General features: G+C 42.5%; 2 protein-coding genes across 6 annotated transcripts in view; one reads left to right on the top strand and one right to left on the bottom strand.

Moving 5' to 3' along the window:
- LOC120031034 (E3 ubiquitin-protein ligase UBR5-like) overlaps nucleotides 1–6,414 on the bottom strand; it is a 46,539-nt gene extending 40,125 nt beyond the window's left edge. For all 5 annotated transcript variants that reach the window (XM_038976563.1, XM_038976564.1, XM_038976566.1 and 2 more), the window contains exons 1-4: nucleotides 6,199–6,414; nucleotides 1,516–1,560; nucleotides 1,270–1,351; nucleotides 949–1,025 (exon numbers count right to left, since the gene is read on the bottom strand). In XM_038976563.1, coding sequence (XP_038832491.1) covers nucleotides 949–1,025; nucleotides 1,270–1,351; nucleotides 1,516–1,560; nucleotides 6,199–6,260 — 266 coding nt within the window. In that variant the 5' untranslated portion in view covers nucleotides 6,261–6,414. The remainder of the gene's footprint in view (nucleotides 1–948; nucleotides 1,026–1,269; nucleotides 1,352–1,515; nucleotides 1,561–6,198) is intronic.
- A 10,612-nt stretch (nucleotides 6,415–17,026) lies between these two features.
- Nucleotides 17,027–21,376, top strand: LOC120031091 (Krueppel-like factor 10). Its single transcript, XM_038976667.1, has 4 exons — nucleotides 17,027–17,206; nucleotides 19,389–19,628; nucleotides 19,794–20,634; nucleotides 20,959–21,376. The coding sequence occupies exons 1-4, from the start codon at nucleotides 17,165–17,167 to the stop codon at nucleotides 21,261–21,263; spliced, it is 1,428 nt and encodes a 475-aa protein (XP_038832595.1). The 5' UTR covers nucleotides 17,027–17,164; the 3' UTR covers nucleotides 21,264–21,376.
- The last annotated feature ends 4,097 nt before the right edge of the window (nucleotides 21,377–25,473 follow it).

Genomic DNA, 25,473 nt, shown 5'->3' with positions numbered 1-25,473 from the left:
TTTTGTCTAGTTTTTGTTTGGGACAGTAAATTGCAGAGATGGAATAAAATACCAATTACTTATCTATAAAACACACATTGTCCATGATGCAAAACACCTCAACACAGTCACTTTCTGGTCTTTCATTTGTCATAGTGTTTTAAGTGACTAAATAATAACATAATGAAACCATTCAACTAGTAGGCCTAAGTACTTAGTAAGAACTCTGGAACTCAACTCGCAGGACTCACCATTGCTAGGCTTCAGCATGCAGGAGTCAAGGCAAAAAAAATATCTTGCTGCGTTTTGTAAATGCAGATCTAAACCGCTTCTTATTGTCAATTCTGCTCGGCTTCAGTCAGGGTTCGCTCTAAATCAAGAATGTAAAAGGACTCATTTTTATGCTTCAGTTGCACTTCTCCACTCAGATGAAATCTCTGTTCTCTCATAGGATCACCAGACAGCGCTCTGACTGATATGATGTGTTTGGTACTTTCCTCCAGTGTAGTTTTTACAGTAACAAGTTACAAAGCAAGATTATCATCAGCCAAAACATTAGGAAATGTAGCTGGCTACATTCTTTCGATGACAAACATTACAAATATGACGGCCACCCATCGTTTTTGCAAAAAAATACCTTGCTTTTTCATTGCAAACTAATTTACTAGCCAAATAGCATTGCACTTCTGTTATCATCGGATGAAAACTATTTTCTGCCGAATGTGCTGCACTAATGTATTTTGAGTGAAGAAAAGGGGCGTGCAACTATATAGTTTATCACTCAACTGAAGCAAAAAAACTAACAAAAATTCAATATAAAAACGCAGGTGAAATGGTTTAAAACGCAGATTTTTTTATGGTATATGTTTTGAAAACACCAATTTCTGAAAGCTAATGCAACCCCTGGTATATAAAGTTCTACCAAACTCCATTAGGATGAAACTATTTTCCTAGTGTAAACAGTCTCACCCATCGTTGCCATCTGGTTTGGTAAGCTCCAGACGATCAGGCTGGACAGCAAAGCTGATCCGACACACACGTCCATCCTGGAAAGAAAGAAATTACTACATATTATCAAAAAGGAAAAGGTGATGGCATGTCACAAAACACTAAAATATTTGTTTTATTAATAAATGGTGCTCTTATTATTATTACAAAAACAGACACTGTCCAAGTGTGCACTGTATAGGAAATATGGTGCCACTTGGATTCACAACCTCCATCCAAAATGTAGAGGCAGTACAGCTCAAATGTTAATGATTGTAATATACATAAATCCTTCAATGTTACCTCAAGCAGAAAGCCAGCATGGTTTGGTCCAACTACACACTGTTTTAAGGTGGCCTGCTCCAGCAGGTTGAGGTGTGGATGACTGCATTGGAGACAGACAATGTAGTGAATGTTAACATGTAGAAAAGCTATGAAACCGCTATATATTTATCTGTGGAGTGTGGTCCCTGCTGAAAGACATGGCTGAATAATACATTTGCTGATAATTCCACAGTTAAAATAAAATACATCATTTTCAGGTCTTACCTGTTAAAGTTGTATTTGTTGAGTTTCTCCGACACTTCACGAAGTCTGTTAAGGATAAAAATTAAATAAAAAATATTGACATTAGTGAGATTGTTCATTCCCGTTCACGGTGTGAATCTGTGCAATTAACAGTCTGGAAATCCATGGCCAATGAGGACATTTCTACTAGTCTGTACTCTGTGTAGACTATAAGGAGCATGGCATCTGCTTGCACGACATTAACAAGAAGTCCGATGAGAATCTCAAATACTGATGACAATAGTATCAAAATTGCTCACCAGCTTAAATTTAAAAAAAAAATCTAAATAGCAGTATAGCTAAACAGTTAGCATGGTGTGTATAACCATATGCACTGCATTGGGACTGTTGCCTTCACTCCCAGGATGCAAGCGGGCAGGTCATTCCCAAAGTCAAGAGACAGGGAATGTGCGGAGCTACAGTTGAAGTCGGAAGTTTACATACACCTTAGCCAAATACATTTAAACTCAGTTTTTCACAATTCCTGACATTTAATCAGAGTAAAAATTCCCTGTCTTAGGTCAGTTAGGATCACCACTTTATTTTAAGAATGTGAAATGTCAAAATGATTTATTTTAGCTTTTATTTCATTCATCACATTCCCAGTGGGTCAGAAGTTTACATACTAATTGAGTGTATTTGGTAGCATTGCCTTTAAATTGTTTAACTTGGGTCAAACGTTTCAAGTAGCCTTCCACAAGCTTCCCACAATAAGTTGGGTGAATTTTGGCCCATTCCTCCTGACAGAGCTGGTGTAACTGAGTCAGGTTTATAGGCATCCTTGCTCGCACACACTTTTTCTGTTCTGCCCACACATTTTCTATAGGATTGAGGTCAGGGCTTTGATGGCCACTACAATACCTTGAATTTGTTGTCCTTTAGCCATCTTGCAACAACTTCGGAAGTATGCTTGGGGTCAAAAGTCCATTTGGAAGACCAATTTGCGACCAACCTTTAACTTCCTGACTGATGTCTTGAAATATTGCTTCAATATATCCACGCAATTCTCTTTCCTTGTGATGCCATTTATTTTGTGAAGTGCACCAGTGTCTCCAGCAGCAAAGCACCCCCACAACATGATGCTGCCACCCCTGTGCTTCCCGGTTGGGATGATGGTCTTCGGCTTGCAAGCCTCCCCCTTTATCCTCCAAACATAACGATGGTCATTATAGCCAAACAGTTCGATTTTTGTTTCATCAGACCAGAAGACATTTCTCCAAAAAGTACGATCTTTGTCCCCATGTGCAGTTGCAAACCGTAGTCTGGCTTTTTTATGGCAGTTTTGGAGCAGTGGCTTCTTCCTTGCTAAGCGGCCTTTCAGGTTAGGTCGATATAGGTCTCATTTTACAGTGGATAGAGATACTTTTGTACCCATTTCCTCCAGCATCTTCACAAGGTTCTTTGCTGTTGTTCTGGGATTGATTAGCACTTTTCTCACCAAAGTACGTTCATCTCTAGGAGACAGAACATGTCTCCTTCCTGAGCGGTATGATGGCTGCGTGGTCCCATGATGTTTATACTTGCGTACTATTATTGTTTGTACAGATGAACATGGTACCTTCAGGTGTTTGGAAATTGCTCCCAAGGATGAACCAGACTTGTGGAAGTCTACAATTTTCTTTCTGAGGTCTTGGCTGATTTCTTTTGATTTTCCTATGATGTCAAGCAAAGAGGCACTGAGTTTGAAGGTAGGCCTTGAAATACATCCACAGGTACACCTCCAATTGACTCAAATGATGTCAATTAGCCTGTCAGAAGCTTCTAAAGCCATGACATCATTTTCAGAATTTTCCAAGCTGTTTAAAGGCACAGTCAACTTAGTGAACGTAAACTTCTGACCCACTGGAATTGTGATACAGTGAATTATAAGTTAAATAAATCTGTCTAAACAATTGTTGTAAAATTACTAATGTCATGCAAAGTGGATGTCCTAACCGACTTGCCAAAACTATAGTTTGTAAACAAGAAATTTGTGGAGTGGTTGTAAAACTAGTTTTAATGACTCCAACCTACGTGTACGTAAACTTCCGACTTCAACTGTACATCAGTACTATTGTGACCATTCTTTTTAGTACAAGTTTAGCAGAGTGATTATTTAGTACAACTCCAAGACCTTAACTGTCACCATCTTAGACCTGCAAAATCTTTGATTCTAAGTAAGTTTAAAAACCATGTCGTGTAAAACATGGCAGGCTGACAGCTTTACTTTGTTTCAGCTCTAGCATCTATTCTCTCAACGAGTGAACCAGGCACATTCCTTACTCCTTTTGCTTGCTATGAAATGACAGGTCAAATAGGATCAACAATTGTTTAAACAGAGCTTCAACTGCTATAGGCTACACTACTGAAAGCATTGATTCTCAATTTAATGGTTTAAGTACAACAATGGTTATGTTGACAGGAAACAGGTGAAGAGAACAAACATTTAATTAATCCATATGCTCAAGGGAGCAAGTCAATACACCAAGGCTGATATCATACAAAAAGTCAGCCGCAGAAAGTGGACAAATCTTGTCAAAGATTGTTGCAACGGGGAAAGGCTATCAGACAGTAGAATGCAAGCTGTAAGGGGTGAAAGTTTAAGTAATAGGCCTACGCCAAATGACATTTCCTGTCAAGCAAGCCCAGTGGACAAGCCAATGGATGGCAATGACTTATAAGGCATGGCCCGGCCGGTTGTCCAGCGACAGGAACCAGTCCGTCAGCAGAAGATAAACAATGAGCCAGCAACACTGTCTTGATATATGAGGCAAACCACCCAGAGCCATTAAAAACTAACATCAACAGGACAGAAGGGTTCTTTTAGTCTGCAAGAAATGTGTTTGCGTATTCTAAACCTAATGTTCTCCTCCTAACCTGTACAAAAATACTGTTTGATCCAGTCAGAGAAGAATTAGTGTACTCATCTGGGTCATGAAAAGACATCCTGAACAGTCGAGGCAAGAGCAGTCCATGAGACTGGCTTGTGAGTCACAACCTATAAGCAAATATCCTATTTATTTGGGATAAAAGTATGCCTCTTGACAACTATGGTAATAAACACCTCTTTGGTAAGACAACTACAGTTGAGCAGTAGGGGGATATATTAGCACATGGTGACCATATAGTAAATGTGAATGCATGCCATTGCCTGTGCTAGCAGCTTGTAAAAGATATGGCTTACTTGGGGAATGATTGTCATTCCACATCAGCCAACATGATTGTATTAGGCCCAGGTTAAGTCAACTGAACCATCTTGGTCAATTAGGCCCAAGCAGGTGGCCAATGGTACAGACCTGGATTCTACACAAGTACAAAATCCTAGCTTCATATGTCATATCCTGGCTTTTAATTCAAGGTCATTCAATGTGTGCTTTTCCAACATCCCAATCTCTGTCTTAAAGTAGAACGGCCCATTAATCAGTTCAATCTCAATGGATGATATAAATAGGTTTACTATAAATCACCTACAGAGCAAAATGCAGGTCACAAGACAGACAGTCAACTGTTCATAGCTGGTCCTTGTCTCTCTTAAGCTAATGCCTTTAAAAAATTGTCATTTGAAAAAGGCCAACTCCACCACTTTCAACCTCATTTTTATTATGTCCAGCATATGTGAAAACGGCGCATTTCTGTTTTGTACTTAAAAGAATACAAAGTTATAAAGGTCTTGCTACCAAATTATATCTTCAACAGTGATTTTCAAACAGTGTGAGATTCGCGGTGACATGGGGGCCAAGAAAAGACACCCTTGGCCTAGAAACTCGTTGCAGGTTTTGTAAGTCATAATTGTTTTACTTTTAATCCTACCTGCAATGTCACAGAGAAGCATTTTTTAGTACCTTATCTTTTTAAACCACATATCATAGAAAAGCGCTGTTTTCACATACTGTATTGGTTTGATGCTGGAGATTATGAATATGACGTTGAAAACGGGCTGATGTAATTTTTTTAATTTAACTAGACAAGTTGCAAGTTCACGAGGAACAATATTAGTTGGTCGACTAACGTTTGTTAGTTAACTAACGTCGTTGGCTAGATAAACAAGTAGCAAATAAGCAATCCAATGTTAGCTTACAATTGGTTGGCTGGATAACGGTACCTAACTAGCAAGCAAACATATTGCCACAAGTGTGGCTAGCTTAGCTAACGTTATCTAGCAGTGACTAATACATTAGCTAGCTTATTAGCCACTTAACTAGCTAGCTACATCTTCAATGGTTCCGTTGAGCTGGCCAACTGGATAGTCGACAATAAGATATCCAAAAGGTAGTTAACATGACATACACAATGTCAAATGCAAAAAAACATTGACGGATCATTACAATGCCATAATCACCGACGTACCCCCCATCCCCCAAGCCGCATTGTCCATCTCAACTCTGACCATCGGCCAATCATTCCAGGCAGAGTCAGAGAACGAACGAAACAACTCCGTTAACTGCTGCTAGCTCTGGCTAACTAGCTTATTAGCCTAGCAGGCTAGCTAACGTCGTTAGCTACGTTGAAGAGGCTTGTTCAAGATTCCGGGCCTTACTTCAAGAACGGTAATGTGGTCGAAAATTGTTCGATTGAAATACACATGACAATATGAACATTGCTTCGAAACAAATACATAATCGTCGGGTGCCACACCCTACACATAAATTGATTTAAACCCTTATTTTCCACGCCCGCAACAAATACCTGTCATTGAGCTGGTCCTCAGTCCCGGGCAACGGGTGAACCACGAAGTGTATGGATGTCATGGATCCAATCCAAATGAACACACAAATGTGTCTGGGAAATGTTATTTTCTCGATATCTGTATATGTAAGGATTCATATAAATATTTTATGACAAAAAATCCCGAGCTTAGAACTACAGCCTCCTCACCCACATGCCGCCATCTTAACTCTACCAAGCTTTTTCGTTCTGTATGTTGATTAACGTTAGCACACACGCAAACTGGATGCTGGTTGGACCTTGAACAGAAACAGGGAATATGTTAAACGGAACGGGATTGGTTTAGAGAAGAAAGGCAATGAAGAGAAAGGAAATGAACAATTCTAGACGTCTAACTCGTGCTATTTTAACAATTTAACTGGATTGTGATAAATCTATTTATTTGGGTATTTTATTAGGATCCCCATCAGCTGTTGCGAAAGCAGCAGCTACTCTTCCTGGGGTCCACACCAAACATGAAACATAATACAGAATAACATAATACAGAACATCAATAGACAAGAATGTGTTCATATATGATGTCTAGGATTAGTAGACTACAGTTTAAAGGAAATTGCTACTGTTTTTTATATTGGTCCTGACACAAGAGGTAGGATAATTATGACAGTATCCTCTCCTAGAAGGAAGATTATACACAATGCCTCCAGGTGCACGATAAGGATGCACAAAGGAATGCTGCCAACAAATCCAAGGATGTTTGAGATAATCCATAATACATTTGGAGCTCTGTGGGGATTTAGCAAACAATGATAACAGGCAATGACAATGACAAAACTGGGTCAATAGAGCAAACAAAATCATGTCTTACATTCAGACATTTCCTTTCCACTCTGTCATTACTTTTCTGATAAATAAACATTCTCCGTTATGCAAACTGGTATGTGGATACTATAACATGGAGATTGAGGATCACTGTCCAGTATGACTTTCGTGTAGGTGTATATTAACCAATGATTGTATCCCATTCCATTTATAATCCCCATGCTCCCTCTGCTGGTTGACATCCCCACAGCTCAAGAGAGGAATTACATACTTCAATTAAATGTCTAGTTTTGAATTACATTTGGTTGAGTTGTCAACTAACATGAATTCAACGTGAAATCAACCAACATTATACCCTATCATAGGATTTAAGTTAAAAGTTGTGTGAATAAAATACGAAATTCTCTTATATTGATGACTTTTTGCAAATCCAATCAGTTTTCTACATTGATTCAACGTAATCAAATAGAAATTGTCTGTTGAAATGAAGTGGAAACAATGTTGATTCAACCAGTTTTTGCCCAGTGGGTATAGTGGCGTAATGAAAAAGGTCCACAGATATAGCACTTGTCTATAGACCTTCAGTAAGCACTGTCAAAATCATACATGTGTCCTACGTTCTTTCAAAAGTGTTTTCTATTTTAATGCATTTATTTATTACTTCCTCCATTTAAACACATTGAAAAAATTTGCTGTTTTATAATGCTATTCTAGACATTTTGTCAGGAGGCTATGAGAAAATGTTGCAGTTTTAAAGCTAATTTCCTGAATGTCTACACATTTTCTATGGGTCAGAGAGAAAAATGTGCTGTTTTATAGCTCATCTCATGCTATTGCTCACATTTTGCCATGAGGCTGAGAGAGCATTTTGAAGTTTTCAATTCTACAAATTTTGCTATCATAAATTATCCACAACCCAATTTGTTGTGGGGGGGGGGGCCTGGGGGTCGGAGCCCTTCATGCCTGTTCGGTAATCCGGCTCTACTAATATTTAAATATCTATACATGAAAATGTAATATATTAAAGAGCCAGAATAACCAAAGGGACACTGGATATGGTGGGTTAAAAATGCAATACAGTATTAAAAATGCAATTCCTCTTCCTGAAATAATTGGAAATTAGGGAAATTGACAATAGAACAGCATAGTAAACTTAGGCCAGCCTAGCTACAGTAAAAGGCACCCCTGCACTGCTTGATTCACATTGCTCTGGATATGAGTGCTGTGCTGGCCTAATTATGGCAGAACCCCCAAAAGAAGCATGGCAGCAGGAACCAAAGGTATAATTATTTTAGCCTGTTTTTAAATTTCCACACAGCAATAAAAACATGTTGGCTGGCTTTTGCTACGCATCCAGTGTTGTGGGATTATATGTTACAGTACATATTTTTGAAAAAAAAATATTAAAACATTTTGATAGACCTGGTGCAGTTTTTAAGATAACTCTATTATGTAGCAGAAGCATTGATTGCATGTACCTACTCATCTAGAAACAGCTTCAGTAGTTTAGACCTATGGTCTGTCTGGGTTACTTTAAGTTTGTTTTTTATACCAGCAGATGGCAGGCTTTGTCTTTCACTTTTTGAGAAGTGTGTTGTTGGCTGCTGATCGAGTATCCCAGAGACAGGGCCCTAATCCTCCCTTTATGATACCCAATAACTCTTTGTCAAATCACAAGTATTTGACTGTTTATTTAAAAAATATATACTTTTTCAAGAAATATTGTATTTTATGATCACAGTATCAGAGGAAGAATTCATTTATGAAGGAATTTAACACAGAAAATAAAGATTTCTATATTTCTCCAAAAATAAAAGATACAGTATATGCTCTGTGTTAAAAAACATCACAAATGGAAAAGGATACATCTGTGTTCTCAGGGTATAAAATTATCTAAACTGTATACAACTGCTCATTTAAATGACAAAGAGAGGCACATAGATTATGCTACAGGTTTGTCTGTTCGTCATCTCTTTCTTCTTCATCATCAGCCTATACAGTAGAAGAAATTACTAATACTCTGAAATTCATGACTGTACAGCCCGTTTGAGTATAGGAGTGGAAAAGAAGGGAATAGAGAGCTCCACTTCTCTCTGCCTGTCCCTGAGGTGAATGAGTGGAGAGAGTCCTTCATCTGACAGAGAGACTCTCGCATTCCCTCAGAATCAACATAAACTGCAAAGTTCCCAGAGAGCCAGCTGCTGTGATCTGCTTCACACTCACTTGCTTTCTTCAGTAAAGTTAGATTTGGTACAGCTGGTTGACAATTCTCTCAGCGGTATTGCAAAATGTTTCTACAAAAAAAGAAAAACATGAGGGCAAATCTGGTTCATGTGGCCATTGGTCTGGTACTAGGCGTACACATAAGTAAATGTGAGGTGACCATGTTTTAGTTTCTTATGTTGTGTTATAACCTCTGTGGTCTATGGTTATAACAGTTTTATAACAAATATTAACAGTTTGTTTTTTACTTACACTTCAGGTACTTTGCATTGTTGTATTCTGAATAGTCAGTGGCAAACCACGTTATATAGGGGGGGGGGGGTGCTTAGTTTACATGATGAAATGCATTGTTAAGATGTTGTTAAAATAGTTGGATGACAGAGAAAAACAAACACTGATTATTCAGATGATGTAATACATTTTGCAGATTATGCTTGCTAACTGTCTGACAAGACATTTCCCTAAAAATATCACCTGCAAGAACATTTCCAGGAGTTAAACAGATTGTATAGCTGGTGGAATTGTCACCAAAACATATTGCATTTCCAGAAATCCACTGTGTGCCTCTGTGTATTCCTATCCGGAGGTGGTTGAACTCCATGCCAGTACCACTCTGTTGCCACTAAGCCTAAATGTAACCCTTTATCAGAGCCAAGTCAAACAAGAACATAGAAATATCACTGTTATTTTTAGATTACGGGTCAATGTGTTATCAAATGGCCTAAAATGGGGATCAATATGGACATACTGATAATAAAACAAACAGCAGGAAACATGCTGTGTCACTGCTAATGGGTGCACTGCATTATACAATGCAGAAATCTAGTGCACATCCTTCAACCTTCACCTCACATATTCACATTCACATTGGTTACACAATTTAGATCAGATTACAACCTCTGCCATTTTCTAGCCACTTAAAAGCTTAATTTTGTATTTATTTTATATTTTCACCTTTATTTAACCAGATAGGCCAGTTGAGAACAGGTTCTCATTTACAACTGCGACCTGGCCAAGATAAAGCAATTTGTCCTACAAAAACAACAAAACAGAGTTACATATGGGATAAACACACGTACAGTCAATAACACAATAGAAAAATCTATGTACAGTGTGTGCAAATGTAGTAAGATTAGGGAGGTAAGGCAATAAATAGGCCTTAGAGGCGAAATAATTACAATTTAGCATTAACACTGGAGTGATAGATGTGCAGATGATGATGTGCAAGTAGAGATACTGGGGTGCAAAAGAGCAAAAATACATAAATAACAATATGGGGAGGAGGTAGTTGGGTGTGCTATTTACAGATGGGCTGTGTACAGAGACAGTGATCGGTAAGCTGCTCTTACAGCTGATTCTGAAAGTTAGAGAGGGTAATATAAGTCTCCAGCTTCAGTGATTTTTGCAATTCGTTCCAATCATTGGCAGCAGAGAACTGGAAGGGAAGGCGGCCAAAGGAGGTGTTGGCTTTGGGGATGACCAGTGAAATATACCTGCTGGAGCGCATGCTACGGGTGGGTGTTGCTATGGTGACCAGTGAGCTGAGATAAGGCCTAGCAAAGACTTATAGATGACCTGGAGCCAGTGGGTTTGGCGAAGAATATGTAGTGAGGGCCAGCCAATGAGAGCATACAGGTTGCAGTGGTGGGTAGTATATGGGGCTTTGGTGACAAAACAGATGGCACTGTGATAGACTACATCCAATTTGCTGAGTAGAGTGTTGGAGGCTATTTTGTAAATGACATCGCCAAAGTCAAGGTTCGGTAGGATAGTCAGTTTTACGAGGGTATGTTTGACAGCATGAGTGAAGGATGCTTTGTTGCAAAATAGGTTGCCGATTCTTGATTTAATTTTAGATTGGAGATACTTAATGTGAGTCTGGAAGGAGAGTTTACAGTCTAACCAGACACCTAGGTATTTGTAGTTGTCTACATATTCTAAGTCAGAACCGTCCAGAGTAGTGATGCCAGTCGGGCGGGCGGGTGAGGGCAGCAATCGGTTGAAGAGCATGCATTTAGATTTACTAGCATTTAAAAGCAGTTGGAGGCCACGGAAGGAGTGTTGTATGGCATTGAAGCTCGTTTGGAGGTTTGTTAACACAGTGTCCAAAGAAGGGCCAGATGTATACAGAATTGTGTCGTCTGCGTAGAGGTGGATCAGAGAACCACCCGCAGCAAGAGCGACATCATTGATATATACAGAGAAAAGAGTCTGCCCAAGAATTGAACCCTGTGGTACCCCCATAGAGACTGCCAGAGGTCCGGACAACAGGCCCTCCGATTTGACACACTGAACTCTATCTGAGAAGTAGTTGGTGAACCAGGCGAGGCAGCCATTTGAGAAACCAAGGCTATTGAGTCTGACGATAAGAATGCGGTGATTGACAGAGTCGAACGCCTTGGCCAGGTCGATAAAGACGGCTGCACAGCACTATCTTTTATCGATGACGGTTATGATATCGTTTAGGACCTAAGCATGGCTGAGGTGCACCCATGACCAGTTCGGAAACCAGATTGCATAGTGGAGAAGGTACAGGATGTTTTGTGCTGGTCAAGGGCAGTCAAGTCTGGGGTGAACCAAGGGCTATATCTGTTCTTAGTTCTACATTTTTTGAATGGGGCATGCTTATTTAAGATGGTGAGGAAAGCACTTTTAAAGAGCAACCAGGCATCCTCTACTGACGGGATGAGGGCATCAAGCTTAGATTGTAGGACGGCCGGGGCGTTAAACATATCCCAGTATACGTCACCTAACAGTACGAACTCTGAAGATAGATGGGGGGCAATCAGTTCACATATGGTGTCCAGGGCACAGCTGGGGGCTGAGGGGGGTCTATAACAAGCGGCAACGGTGAGAGACTTATTTCTGGAAAGGTGGATTTTTAAAAGTAGAAGCTCGAATTGTTTGGGCACAGACCTGGATAGTATGACAGAACTCTGCAGGCTATCTCTGCAGTAGATTGCAACTCTGCCCCCTTTGGCAGTTCTAACTTGTCGGAAAATGTTGTAGTTGGGGATGGACATTTGAGAATTTTTGGTGGTCTTCCTAAGCCAGGATTCAGACACGGCTAGAACATCAGGGTTGGCGGAGTGTGCTAAAGCAGTGAATAAAACAAACTTAGGGAGGAGGCTTCTAATGTTAACATGCATGAAACCAAGCTTTTCACGGTTACAGCGCCTAGGGAATAGGTGTTGTGCTGGGAGCTACAGGGCCTGGGTTAACCTCTACATCACCAGAGGAACTGATGGGGTCAACTTGGGGTCATGATAGGGGCTGCACCAAATGTTTGATGTATTATAATAATTGATTATGCTTATGTTGTATTAATAGAAGGGGAAGGGCTATAAGACCCCTCCCCCTCCACATGTGTAGGGTCCTAGACTACAGATGAACAATATATATATTCATTATAAGGTTTAATATTGTTCCACAGTCTTTTCTAGTCGCTGCCTCTTGTAAAGAAACGGTCTGAGAGATGTGTGAGTTATTGCAGTCAAAACAGGAGGTCTGTGAGAAAATGCCTCAAAGATAAAATAGATTCATAGACACAGAACCCTGCAGGGGAGTGAAAGAGATAAGAGACTAGTCAGACATACCACTATAAATCAACTTGGGGAGTGGACATTTACTGCTGATAACACTGAAACTATTATTTGTATAGTTGTGTATGCATGGGCTTGGGCTCATGAGTAGAAGGTAATGACGTAGAAGGTGACATCACTAGGGGTTGACTGCAAGCATAATAAAATAACTTGGACCTTTTCCTATTTTGCAGAACTCAGGGGAGACATCAGTTGTATGTGTGATCTTTGATATTTGACTTCTGTCTACAGCTGTATTTCAAACAAAATTGTTATGATTTATAAGTTGTGACGACCCTCCCACTCTGTCTGCCGTATTCTCTCTTTGTTCTTGTTTCCTTATTAGGATGCCGGTGGGCGGAGTTGGGAGGGTCGTCAGCTACATGGGAAACACCTGGGCCCGCTGTGTCATAGGATAAATACACCACTTCCCCATTCATGGAGGAGACTCTCTCCATGCAGACACCTTCATAGATTTTGTTGTGAATCTTGGTGGCTTTTTGGTTGTTTGCTTTGGCATCTTTCAACACCCTACATTATCACATTCATGCATGCAAAACACTCACACTACTGATTACTGATTACACACACCATTGTTAATTGCATTTAGGTTACCTTAGTTAATAAATATATTTTGTTATTCCTTATCTCCATGTTGTCTCCCTTTTGTTACGGGCTTTGAGCCGGTTCGTGACAAAGTACACATTTTGAGTATTCCTTATTTGTTTTAGTAAAAAAACGGAGCACAGAAAAATGGAACCAACAGAACAGATCAGGAGTAGGATAAGGGCACAGCTAAAGGCTATAAGAACTGGTCGTCTAGTGCGTTGGGAACAGAGAATAAAAGGAGCAGATTTCTGGGCGTGGTAGAATAGGTTCAGGGCATAATGTACAGACAAGGGTATGGTAGGATGTGAGTATAGTGGAGGTAAACCTAGACATTGAGTGACGATGAGAGCGGTTGGGTCTCTGGAGGCACCAGTTAAGCCAGTTGAGGTCTCTGCATGTGTGGGGGGTGGGACAAAAGAGCTATCTAAGGCATGTTAGGCGGGGCTGGGGGCTCTACAGTGAAATAAAACAATAATAACTAACTGACACAGCAGTAGACAAGGCATATTGACATTAGGGAGAGGCATGTGTAGCTGAGTGATCAATGAGCAGCAATAGGTGAGTCAGGGAGCCGTTCGGTAGTCGCTACAACGCTAGGCGAGCTGGAGACACGGCGATTCAGAAAGCTAGCGGGCCGGGGATAGCAGATGGGTCTTCGGCGACCTTGCAACAGAAAAGCCTGTTGAAACCACCTCAGACGATTAGGTCGGCAGACCAGTCGTGATGGATCGGCGGGGCTCCGTGTCGGCAATAAAGGGTCCAGGCTAATTGGCAAAATATGAATTAGCTGGTAGACCTCTTCGGCTAGCCGGGAGATGGGCCTAGCTCGAGGCTAGCTCAAGGCTAACTGGTGCTTGCTTCGAGACAGAGGCGTTAGCCAGCAGTAGCCACTCGGTTGCAGCTAACTAGCTGTGATGATCCGGTGTAATGGTCCAGAGCTTGCGGCAGGAATCCGGTGATGCGGTAGAGAAAAAGCAGTCCGATATGCTCTGGGTTGATATCGCGCTGTGCAGACTAGCAGGTATTGACCGAGCTGAAGCTGGCTGGTGTCCGAGTTAACGGTGAAGACCGCTAGCAGTGGCTAACTGACTACTAGCTAGTAGCTAGTTAGCTGGCTAGCTTCTGATGGGGGTTCCGGTTCTAAAGTATAAAAATAGCAGATCCGTACCACATTGGGTGAGGCGGGTTGCAGGAAAGTATATTCAGTCCGTAGATGGAAAGTGAGTAAAATATATACGAAATATATATGAAAAAAACGAGGAAAATGACTATTTATACGGGACAAGACAAACACACGTCCGACTGCTACGCCATCTTGGGGGGGAAAAACACTGCCCCATTAGATAAGTAAATAAGTGGAGGAGTACTGTAGTTAGAGCCATATTGTGTGGGGGAGTGTTTGGAGTAAAACCCTGGTGTCCTTTACTTAAAGTAATCCACACCACACCTGGTTTCAAATAATATTTGTTTACTATGATAGACAACAAAAACTTAAGCTGCACTTGATTGAGCTTGCCTTGTACAATAGAATAGTCCCAAAAGTACAAACGTCACCCATCTGGCGTTCCAGGTGGACTAATTGAAATTCTCAAAAGTATTTGAAAGAATACTTGAAACGAGGTCTCACCCATTCACACAGGGAGAAGTCTCTTAGGCATCAGTAAACAGTGCCAATGTCTCCAGGATTTAAGATTTACATTTTACAATCTTCCAATGTACACTCTGAAGACCAAACGCTGAGCCTCTCCCCACTGCTATTTCACCACCACTAAACAGGCCCACATCAGCTGGGACGACACCAGCTCTCGTCACTCAGGCTGTCACTCAGGCCAGCACAAGAAATATGAGTTATTTCCAGCTCAGTAACAAGATAGCTCACTGAGGAGTGAAGCTTCAAAATAACTCCTCTGTACTGCTAGCTGGGACTTTTTTTAAAAGATTGAGTTTAGGACTGATCAGTGTGGGATAAACTGGAATAAGTCTACGTCTATTATTAATGTTAATGGGGCGGCAGGTAGCCTAGTGGTTAGAGCGTTGGACTAGTAACCGAAAGGTTGCGCGATCGAATCCCTGAATTGACAAGGTAAAAATCTGTTGTTCTGCCCCTGAACAAGGCAGTTAACCCACTGTTCCTAGGCCGTCATTGAAAATACGAATTTGTTCTTAACTGACTTGCCTAGTTAAATAAAGGTTAAAATAAAAAATGTTAGTAATCTAATATGGGTCTGTCTAGGCCTAGATGCATGCAACCACCTCTCACTCCTCCACCCCCATGCACTACAATCTCATAAACCACCCAGCTTCAGAGTTCAGCATAATGTGACTGCTGGCATTTATGTGAGAAAGGGGGAGGGATGGACACTGCTGGGCTTTTCCTGGTCTCTTCTGAGAAAAAGGGATGGATTCAGGGACTGTGCCCAGGCCCTCTTGCCACACCTCCATTCCAGCAATAATCTCAGATGAACGGCAGCAGCTCAGATAGCCTGTAAGATTCTGATCACAAGATACTGTACTGGCACAGTTGCCTCAAGCCTCAAAGTTAGCCCAACACTCCAGATACGACCCCATCTATTTGCATTACAACTTGAATCTAGGACACACTATTTGGCCGAGATGTACAGTACATAAGCTTGGCACCCAGAGCTAGAGACCGGTGGCCGTCTAGAGACTGTGCATTGACACTACATGATATTGTGATACAGTGAACTAGTAATGGAGTTAACTCTTTTAAGGAACACTGTACTTGATGGAAAGAGTCCAGTGAGTCACAACTGACTGGACTGAATTAAATATTTTCTTATTTGATTTATAGTCAGTTATTTTAATGGAGGTAAGATGTTAAATATTATCATTCAATGTCAGATAGACAGTAACACCACCCAGAGGCCTGGAGCTGCCGTGCTGCCAGGCTGTGGTTGCGTACCAAATAGCTCCCTATTTTCTATATAGTGCACTACCCTATGGGCCCTGGTCAAAAGTAGTACATTGTTAAGTGAACAGGGGTCCATTTGGGAGGCAATCTGTGTGTATGTTTCACTATTGTCTCTGTCTGCAGCCTCCCATTGTTCCCAGTCTCTGCCCCATGGAGGAATGTCTAGACAGCTGACACTTACCACTTAACTTTACTTACACCCCCCAGACCTGCTGCTGCAACCATACCTAACGTAATATATGATACAAATTTGGTTTCCCGGATTTACGTTTACTATATTGTATAGTCTATGAGACCAGTCTGCTATATAATATTGGATTTTATATTTTAAGTCAAGTCTTATTGACTTTTAAAAAAATGAATGTTTATTTTTTATTTGTACTAATAATATCAGGTGTGTAAAAGAATGTAATATAATATAACAATTAAAGTATCATCAGATGTAGTTCAGTAGACTGGAAAATAACTGATATCTTTCAAAATTCGACAATTCGTCATATTAGGGGTTTCGGGAAAGGGGGATTCGCAGCTATATTTTCACACGCTGATGCTGTTGTGTACCACGCTGTTTCCACGGACCACATCAGCCCCTGATCACGCGTTGATTCTTCTCTTATTGGTTCCTGTCTAACACACCTTTGTGTCTGATTGGCTGAAAGTAGAGACCGGCCCCTCTGTATCCACTGCATTTGAAATTATGGCCGAATGGAACTAGAAAAAGGAGAAGGGAAACATCTATTGTAACATTTACCACAAATCCGACTGTCACACACCACTTCATTAACACAGTGAAGTTACATTCGATACATTGTCTCCGAATATGAGAAAATGTATGTCGTCTTTTGTCGAGCGCCACAACAATGTAAGTAGCTACAATCCTCATTCTCACTGAAGTATTTAGGAAACCACTAACGTTAGTGATGTTGGATGATTACATTTTGTTTAAAAAAAAGTGCATATCTCTTTGGAATAGGTTTTGAAGTAAACATAACTTTTTGAGATATTTTCAGTAATAATAAGTGGATGTTGAGATTTAGTTGAATTTGTAGGACAGTAGATTTGAGTCCCATCTCTCTGCGTAGCCTGTGGGAGGGGGCGTGGGACTGTTTGTATAAGCAGCACGCCCGGTGCATCTGCTGGGTAACTGTGTTAAAGGCCAAAGTGCTGGGAAACACTAGCCGATCACTCACAGTTCACAAAATTCTGAACTTTGATAGGGGGCACAAATTCTGAACTCCTCACAAGGGGCCGCAGTGGCTGGCGGGTCTGCGTACCCACATCCCCATACCCACACATGCAGTCAACTGATTTGTGCAGTCAATTCATTTGTGCAGTTAAATGACATGAACTCTCTTAACTATAGTAAATGTATTATACCAGTAGCCAGGGCTGGCCCTAGCCTTTTCGGGGCCTTAAGTGAGCAAAACATTTGACTTGTTTACTTGACAGCAGAGATACATTTTTTTGTTTTAAAGTTAATTTACCAATTCTATACATTTTGCCATTGCACATAGGGGCTCCTGTGTGGCACAGCGGTCAAAGGCACTGCATCTCAGTGCTAGAGGCATCACTACAGACCCTGGTTTGATCCTGGGCTGTATCACAACCGGCCATGATCGGGAGGCCGATAGGGTGGTGCACAATTGGCCCAGCGTCACCGTCATTGTCAAATAAGAATTTGTTCTTAACTGACTTGCCCAGTTAAATAAAAACACACCGCCGACTCCGGGATGCTGGCTTTCTAGGCAGAGTTCCTCTGTCCAGTGTCTGTGTTCTTTTGCCCATCTTAATCTTTTATTTTAATTGGCCAGTCTGAGATGTGTTTTTTTTCTTTGCAACTCTGCCTAGGCCAGCATCCTGGAGTCGCCTCTTCACTGTTGAGACTGGTGTTTTGCGGGTACTATTTAATGAAGCTGCCAGTTGAGGACTTGTGAGGTGTCTGTTTCTCAAACTAGACACTCTAATGTACTTGTCCTCTTGCTCAGTTGTGCACCGGGGCCTCCCACTCCTCTTTCTATTCTGGTTAGAGCCAGTTTGCGCTGTTCTGTGAAGGGAGTAGTACACAGCATTGTATGAGATCTTCAGTTTCTTGGCAATTTCTCGCATGGAATAGCCATCATTTCTCAGAACAAGAATAGACTGACAAGTTTCAGAAGAAAGTCCTTTGTTTCTGGCCATTTTGAGCCTGTAATTGAACCCACAAATGCTGATGCTCCAGATACTCAACTAGTCTAAAGAAGGACAGTTTTATTGCTTCTTCAATCAGACAACAGTTTTCAGCTGTGCTAACATAATTGCAAAAGGGTTTTCTAATGATCAATTAGCCTTTTAAAATTATAAACGGATTAGCTAACACAACGTGCCATTAGAACACAAGAGTGATGGTTGCTGATAACGGGCCTCTGTACGCCTATGTAGATATTCCATTAAAAATCAGCCGTTTCCAGCTGCAATAGTCATTTACAACATTAACAATGTCCACTGTATTTCTGATCAATTTTATGTTATTTTAATGGACTTTTTTTTTTGCTTTTCTTTTAAAAAAACAAGAACTTTATACAGTAGTGTGTGTATATATATATATATATATATATATTCCCACAGAAGTAGTGCACTGGGCCTTAATAGTCCAGTATCAGGGATGCTGGCCCAAGTTGCCTCCAATGCTTCCCATAATTGTGTCAAGTTGGCTGGATGTCTATTGGGTGGTGGACCATTCTTGATACGCACGGAAAACTGTTGAGTGTGAAAAACCCAGCAGTGTTGTATTTCTTGAAACAAACCGGTGCGCCTGGCACTGAAATATTTTGTCTTACCCTCTGAATGGCACATATGAACAAGCCATGTCTCAATTGTCTCAAGGCTTAAAAATCCTTATTTAACCTGTCTCCTCCCCTTCATCTACACTGATTAAAGTGGATTTAACAAGTGACATTAATAAGGAATCATAGCTTTCATTTGGACTTGGTCAGTCAATATCATGGAAAGAGCAGGTGTTCTTAATGTTTTGTACACTCAGTGTATATTTCTTTATCTCTTAACAGAGTGGCACAATGGAAGTTGATGAGCTGTACTATCCTGGCAGTCAGAACCATGAAGAGTCCCAGTGTCACCCTATGGCCGTGGGAGACGTGGAGGCTCTTATGTTCATGAACACCCACTGGAAAGCCAGGACTTCCAAGAGCTTCAAGCATAGACAGTTCCGACCTCTGACCCCTTCCTCTGACTTCTCAGAGGATGACTCTCGTCTCTCACTTGACCTGGCTGAGGTTCATGAGTCTCTGGTAAATTTCCTGTGTTACTTGTGTGTGTTCTCTCAAGTTCTGTCACATACATTCACTGTGATAATCCTCCATACTAAGTGAAATTTAATAAATATAACCTCACACAATGTAGAGAATATATCGTTTCATAACCACTTCCTTGTTTTTTTTTACCCTCCGTCTCAGTGTATGACCCCGCCATACAGCCCGCCAAACTTTGAGGCCATTCACAGTCATCCTGCTCCAGAGACAGTACAGACCTCCTGGTGCCAGAGACATAGCCCACAGCCAGCACAGCAGGGCTTGACACAGCCACAGATGGTCAGCCAGCCCCGATCACAGGCCACCAGTGTGATCCGTCACACTGCAGACGCACAGCACTGCAGCTGGAGCATCTGTCCAGCCGCTCCCCTGGAGCACAGACTAACCCAACCCCTGCCTCCCCAGCCCCAGCCAAGCCCAGACGGCATCTACCCCCTGGCAGATAGGCTATCTGGCAAGGACTCCAAAGGGAACATGACACCCCTTGACTCCTCTGCTGAACTGGCTGCCACCCAGGCTCCGGTTACTGTGACTCTGCCAGCCTCTGTTGGTAAATTCCACCAACCTACATCGGTGTCCCCTGTCAACTGTGGGGTTTCTCCTGTTCCGGTTTACTGCCAGATACTACCTGCTGTGCCCATTGCAGCGAACAGTCATATTCCAATGGTAGAGACCAGTCACCAACAACAGTCAGCAGCAGTTGGTCCTCCTTCAGTCTTCTTCATGGGCGACCAGGTGACAAAGGGCCCTATCATCTTCTTGGTTCCCTGGCCAGTTGTCGGGATCCAGCAGTCAGTGCTGACACCTGGTGGCACCAAGCTGCCAGCCATCGCCCCAGCGCCAGGCTTCACCTCAGTGGTCCAGCGGAGTAGCCCGCAGCCCGCTGAGGTGTCCAGAGTCCGCAGCCATATCTGCCCCCACGAGGACTGTGGCAAGACCTACTTTAAGAGCTCCCACCTCAAGGCTCACATGAGGACTCACACAGGTAAGACAGGGTTGGTGGGGAGTCAGGTTTAAATGTTACAAATTCAGGTAGTGGCCTTTTTGTTTACAAGTAACACAAGCATTACATATTGTAGGAATAACAACAGAGCTTATCTCAGATTTTTAGTTAGTATTAGTTAGTATTATTTTCTTTGGCTTCCTCTTGCTACCTTATTGGTGCTGTAATTGCACTAAAGTCACAACGTTCAAAGACCTCCTTACATGCCGTAACAACAAGATCAGGTAATCACCCTCTTAGCCTGTATGGCTGACTGTGTGTGTCTCCTGCTGTAACACTAGTCTTTCCTCTATGTGTTCTGTTCAGGTGAGAAACCTTTCAAATGTAGGTGGGAAGGCTGTGAGAGACGCTTCGCCCGATCCGATGAGCTATCACGCCACCGTAGAACCCACACGGGAGAGAAGCGCTTCGCCTGCCCCATGTGCCACAGCCGCTTCATGCGTAGCGATCACCTGGCCAAGCACGCCCGTCGACACCTGGACACCAACAAGAAGCCCTGTTGGCAGATGGGAGTCTGTCACAGCGTTGATGTTACACATGCAGTGTTTTCAGCACCGTTCCTTCGTCCTCTGCCCGGAATAAACTCTTGCCTTAAAGACACTGTAGAATAAGCTGTTTCTTCATTAGATGGGAAGGAACTCATTCACTGTGATACTGTTCACTGAAGACTTCAATGCAATTAATTACATGTTGAATTCTTAAAAAACTAAAGTTGTTAGACATGTTTAAAGTTTCTTGACTTTTAATTTCATATTTCATTCAGGTCCACTTGAGATATTATGTTGTTATTGGCAGTTTAATGTGTGATGAATGATAGCAGGGTTTTACTCCTTTACATTAAGTTTGATCAGCTTACTTGTTGAAGATTATACAAATATTATTGTTTACAACTGTGCTTTGAACTACTGACAAGACGAGATCAACCTCGGGCATTTATTAATTGTTCAGCAGTCTTATGGGTTGGGGGTAGAAGCTGTGAAGGAGTCTTTTGGACCTAGACTTGGCGCTCCGGGTACATCTTGCCATGCGGTAGCAGAGAGAACAGTCTATGACTTAGTATATAGGTCCTGGATGGCAGGAAGCTTGGCCCCAGTGATGTACTGGGCTGTACACAATGTAGCGCCTTACAGTCAGATGCCGAACAGTTGCCAAACCAGGTGGTGATGCAACCGGTCAGGATGCTCTCGATGGTGCAGCTGTAGAACTTTTTGAGGATCTGGGGACCCATGCCAAATCTTTTCAGTCTCCTGAGGGGGAAAAGAAGTTGTTGTGCCCTCTTCATGACTTTCTTGGTGTGTTTGGACCATGTTAGTTTGTTGGGGATGTGGACACCAAGGAACTTGAAACTCTCGACCCGCTATACTACAGCCCCGTCAATGTGAATGGGGGCGTTCGGCCCTCCTTTTCCTTTAGTCCACGATCATCTCCTTTGTCTTGCTCACGTTGAGAGAGAGAGCTTGTTGTCCTGGCACCACACTGTGAGCGGATATGTGTTGCGTTGCTGAACTGAAGGGTATACTACAAAGCAAGATAAATGAGTTAGCCAGCTAGAAAGATAAACTTGAAATGTGCATGGTCTAATTGACTCAACAACCAATAACACATACACTACATGACCAAAAGAATGTGGGCACCTGCTTGTCGAGCATCTCATTCCAAAATCATGGGCATTAATATGGAGTTGGTCCCCCCTTTGCTGCTAAAACAGCCTCCACTCTTCTGGGAAGGCTTTCCAATAGATCCCTAAAACTCAACTCTCGACCTCGCAGCCACTCCACTGGTTTCTTTTCATTGTTCCCCTCTAATCAGGAACTTATTTAGATCTGAGACACCAGGTGTGTGCAATTAATTATTAGGTAAAACAAAACCAGCAGGCTGTGGACCTCATAGAGTAAGAGTTGAATACCAATGCACTAGATGTTGGAACATTGCTGCGGGGACTTGATTTCATTCAGCCACGAGCATTAGTGAGGTCGGGCATTGATGTTGCGCGATTAGGCCTGGCTCGCAGTCAGCGTTCCAATTCATCCCAAAAGTGTTCAATGAGGTTGAAGTCAGGGCTCTGTGCAGGCCAGTCAAGTACTTCCACAATGATCTCGACAAACCATTTCTGTATGGACCTCACTTTGTGCACGGGGGCATTGTCATTCTGAAACAGGAAAGGGCCTTCCCCAAACTGTTGCCACAAAGTTGGAAGCACAGAATTGTCAAGAATGTCATTGTATGCTGTAGCGCTAAGATTTAGCCCGAACCATGAAAAACAGCCCCAGACCATTATTCCTCCTCCACAAAACTTTACAGTCGACAATATGCATTGGGGCAGGTAGTGTTCTCCTGCATCCGCCAAACCTAGATTTGTCCGTTATACTGCCAGATGGTGAAGAGTGATTCATCACTACAGAGAACGTGTTTCTACTGCTTGAGTTCAATGGCAGCGAGCTTTACACCACTCCAGCCGACGCTTGGCATTGCGCATGGTGATCTTAGGCTTGGGTGAGGCTGCTTGGCCATGGAAACCCATTTCATGAAGCTCCCGACAAACAGTTCTTGGCTGATGTTTTTTGGATCTCGATAGGGAGTGTTGCAACCGAGGATAGATCATTTTTTTACTCGCTACTCGCTTCAGCACTCGGCTGTCCTGTTCTGTGAGCTTGCGTGGCCTACCACTTCGCTACTGAACCGTTGTTGCTCCTAGACATTTTCACTTCACAATAACAGCACTTACAGTTGACCAGGGTAGCTTTAGCAGGGCAGAAATTTCACAAACTGACTTGTTGGAAAGATGGCATCCTATGACTGTGCCACATTGAAAGTCACTGAGCTCTTCAGTAAGGGCATTCTACTGCCAATGTTTGTCTATGGAGATTGCATAACTGTGTGCTCGATTTTATACACCTGTCAGAAACGGGTGTGGCTGAAATAGCCGAATCCACTAATTTCAAGGGGTGTCCACATACTTTTGTATATATAGTGTATCTATGTTTAGCTTTCTTAATGAACCAGAAAATCAACTGTTATTTCTGGTTGTTTATTAAAGTTAGCTGTCCAAAGATCATTGATCCTGCTTTGTAGTATACCTCTCTTTCTGGGCACCTATCTGTGTCAGTTCAAGGCGGTGTTGTGACTGAATAGTAGGTGAGAGGTCACCGGAGTTTCCTTCCATTGAGAGGCATTCACTTTCTGTGTAGCGTGAACATAAAACCAGTTACTCAGCATTGTTATCCTCAGTCGAAAATAGACAACACACCCTGTTCTAATATACAATATAATATACAATTTATTAGGTACACCAGCACATTTTCCCGAATATGGTTTGCTCCTACAGAGACTGATTCGTGTGGCCTGCTATATAAAGCAGGCAGACAGGCATCCAGTTACTGTTCAATTGAATGTTAGAATGGGCAAAACGAGTGACCTAAGCGACTTTGAACGTGTTATGATCGTCGGTGCCAGTATCTCAGAAACAGCTGCCCTCCTAGGCTTTTCACGCACGACAGTGTATAGGGTTTACCGAGAATGGTGCGACAAACAAAAAACATCCAGTCAGTGGCAGTCATATGGGCGAAAACTTGCTTGTTGATAAGAGGTCGAACTAGAATGGCAAGAATCGTGCAAGCTAAAAGGCAAACAGGCAAATAACGGCATACAACAGTGGTGTGCAGGACGGCATCTCGGAACGCACAACTCGTCGGTCCTTGTCATGACTGGGCTATTGCAGTAGACGACAACACCGGGTTCCACTCCTATCAGCTAAAAACAAGAAGAAGCGGCTCCACTGGGCATACGATCACCAACACTGGACGATTGAGGAGTGGAAAAACTTTGCCTGGTCTGACAAATCCCGGTTCCTGTTGCGTCATGCTTATGGCAGAGTCAGGATTTCGAGTAAGCAGCACGAGTATGGCTCTATCCTGCCTGGTGTAAATGGTACAGGCTGGTGGCGGAATGGAGTGGGGAATGTTTTCCTGGCACACGTTAGGTCTCTTGACCTTGCTTCCGGACAAGCTAAACACCTTCTTCACCCACTTTGAGGATAACACAGTGCCACCGACACGGTCCGCTACCAAGGACTGTGGGCCCTCCTTCTCCGTGGCCGAAGTGAGTAAGACATTTAAGCGTGTTAACCCTCGCAAGGCTGCCCGCCCAGACGGCATCCCTAGCCGCGTCCTCAGAGCATGTGCAGACCAGCTGACTGGTGTTTAGGCATATTCAATCTCTCCCTATCCCTATCTGCTGTCCCCACTTGCTTCAAGATGTCCACCATTGTTCCATTAAGTGCTTTGAGAGGCTAGTTAAGGATCATATCACCTCTACCTTACACTAAGACCCACTTCAATTTGCTTACCGCCCCAATAGGTCCACAGACGATGCAATCGCCATCGCACTGCCCTATCCCATCTGGACAAGAGGAATACCTATGTAAGAATGCTGTTCATTGACTACAGCTCAGCATTCAACACCATAGTACCCTCCAAGCTCATCATTAAGTTCGGGCCCTAGGTCTGAACCCCGCCCTGTGCAACTGGGTCCTGGACTTCGAAACAACACCTCCACTTTGCTGATCCTCAACACTGGGGCCCCACAAGGGTGCGTGCTCAGCCCCCTCCTGTACTCCCTGTTCACCAATGACTGCGTGGCCACGTACGCCTCCAACTCAATCAAGTTTGCAGACGACACAACATTAGTAGGCCTGATTACCAACAATGACATGACAGCCTACAGGGAGGAGGTGAGGGCCCTGGGAGAGTGGTGCCAGGAAAATAACCTCTCACTCAACATCAACAAAACCAAGGAGCTGATCATGGACTTCATGAAACAGCA

Source organism: Salvelinus namaycush, chromosome 37 (assembly GCF_016432855.1).
Source record: "Salvelinus namaycush isolate Seneca chromosome 37, SaNama_1.0, whole genome shotgun sequence".
NCBI lineage: Eukaryota > Metazoa > Chordata > Actinopteri > Salmoniformes > Salmonidae > Salvelinus > Salvelinus namaycush.
Note: the sequence above shows the minus strand (reverse complement) of the source record. Positions and strands in the feature narration are given on the sequence as shown.

What these genes read in the sequence shown, in the direction of transcription:
- LOC120031091 (XM_038976667.1), top strand. Translation starts at nt 17,165, where the DNA reads ATGAGAAAATGTATGTCGTCTTTTGTCGAGCGCCACAACAAT. An exon ending in CTGAGGTTCATGAGTCTCTG is followed by an intron (nt 19,629 to 19,793) that starts GTAAATTTCCTG and finishes CCTCCGTCTCAG; the next exon opens with TGTATGACCCCGCCATACAG. An exon ending in TCACATGAGGACTCACACAG is followed by an intron (nt 20,635 to 20,958) that starts GTAAGACAGGGT and finishes TGTTCTGTTCAG; the next exon opens with GTGAGAAACCTTTCAAATGT.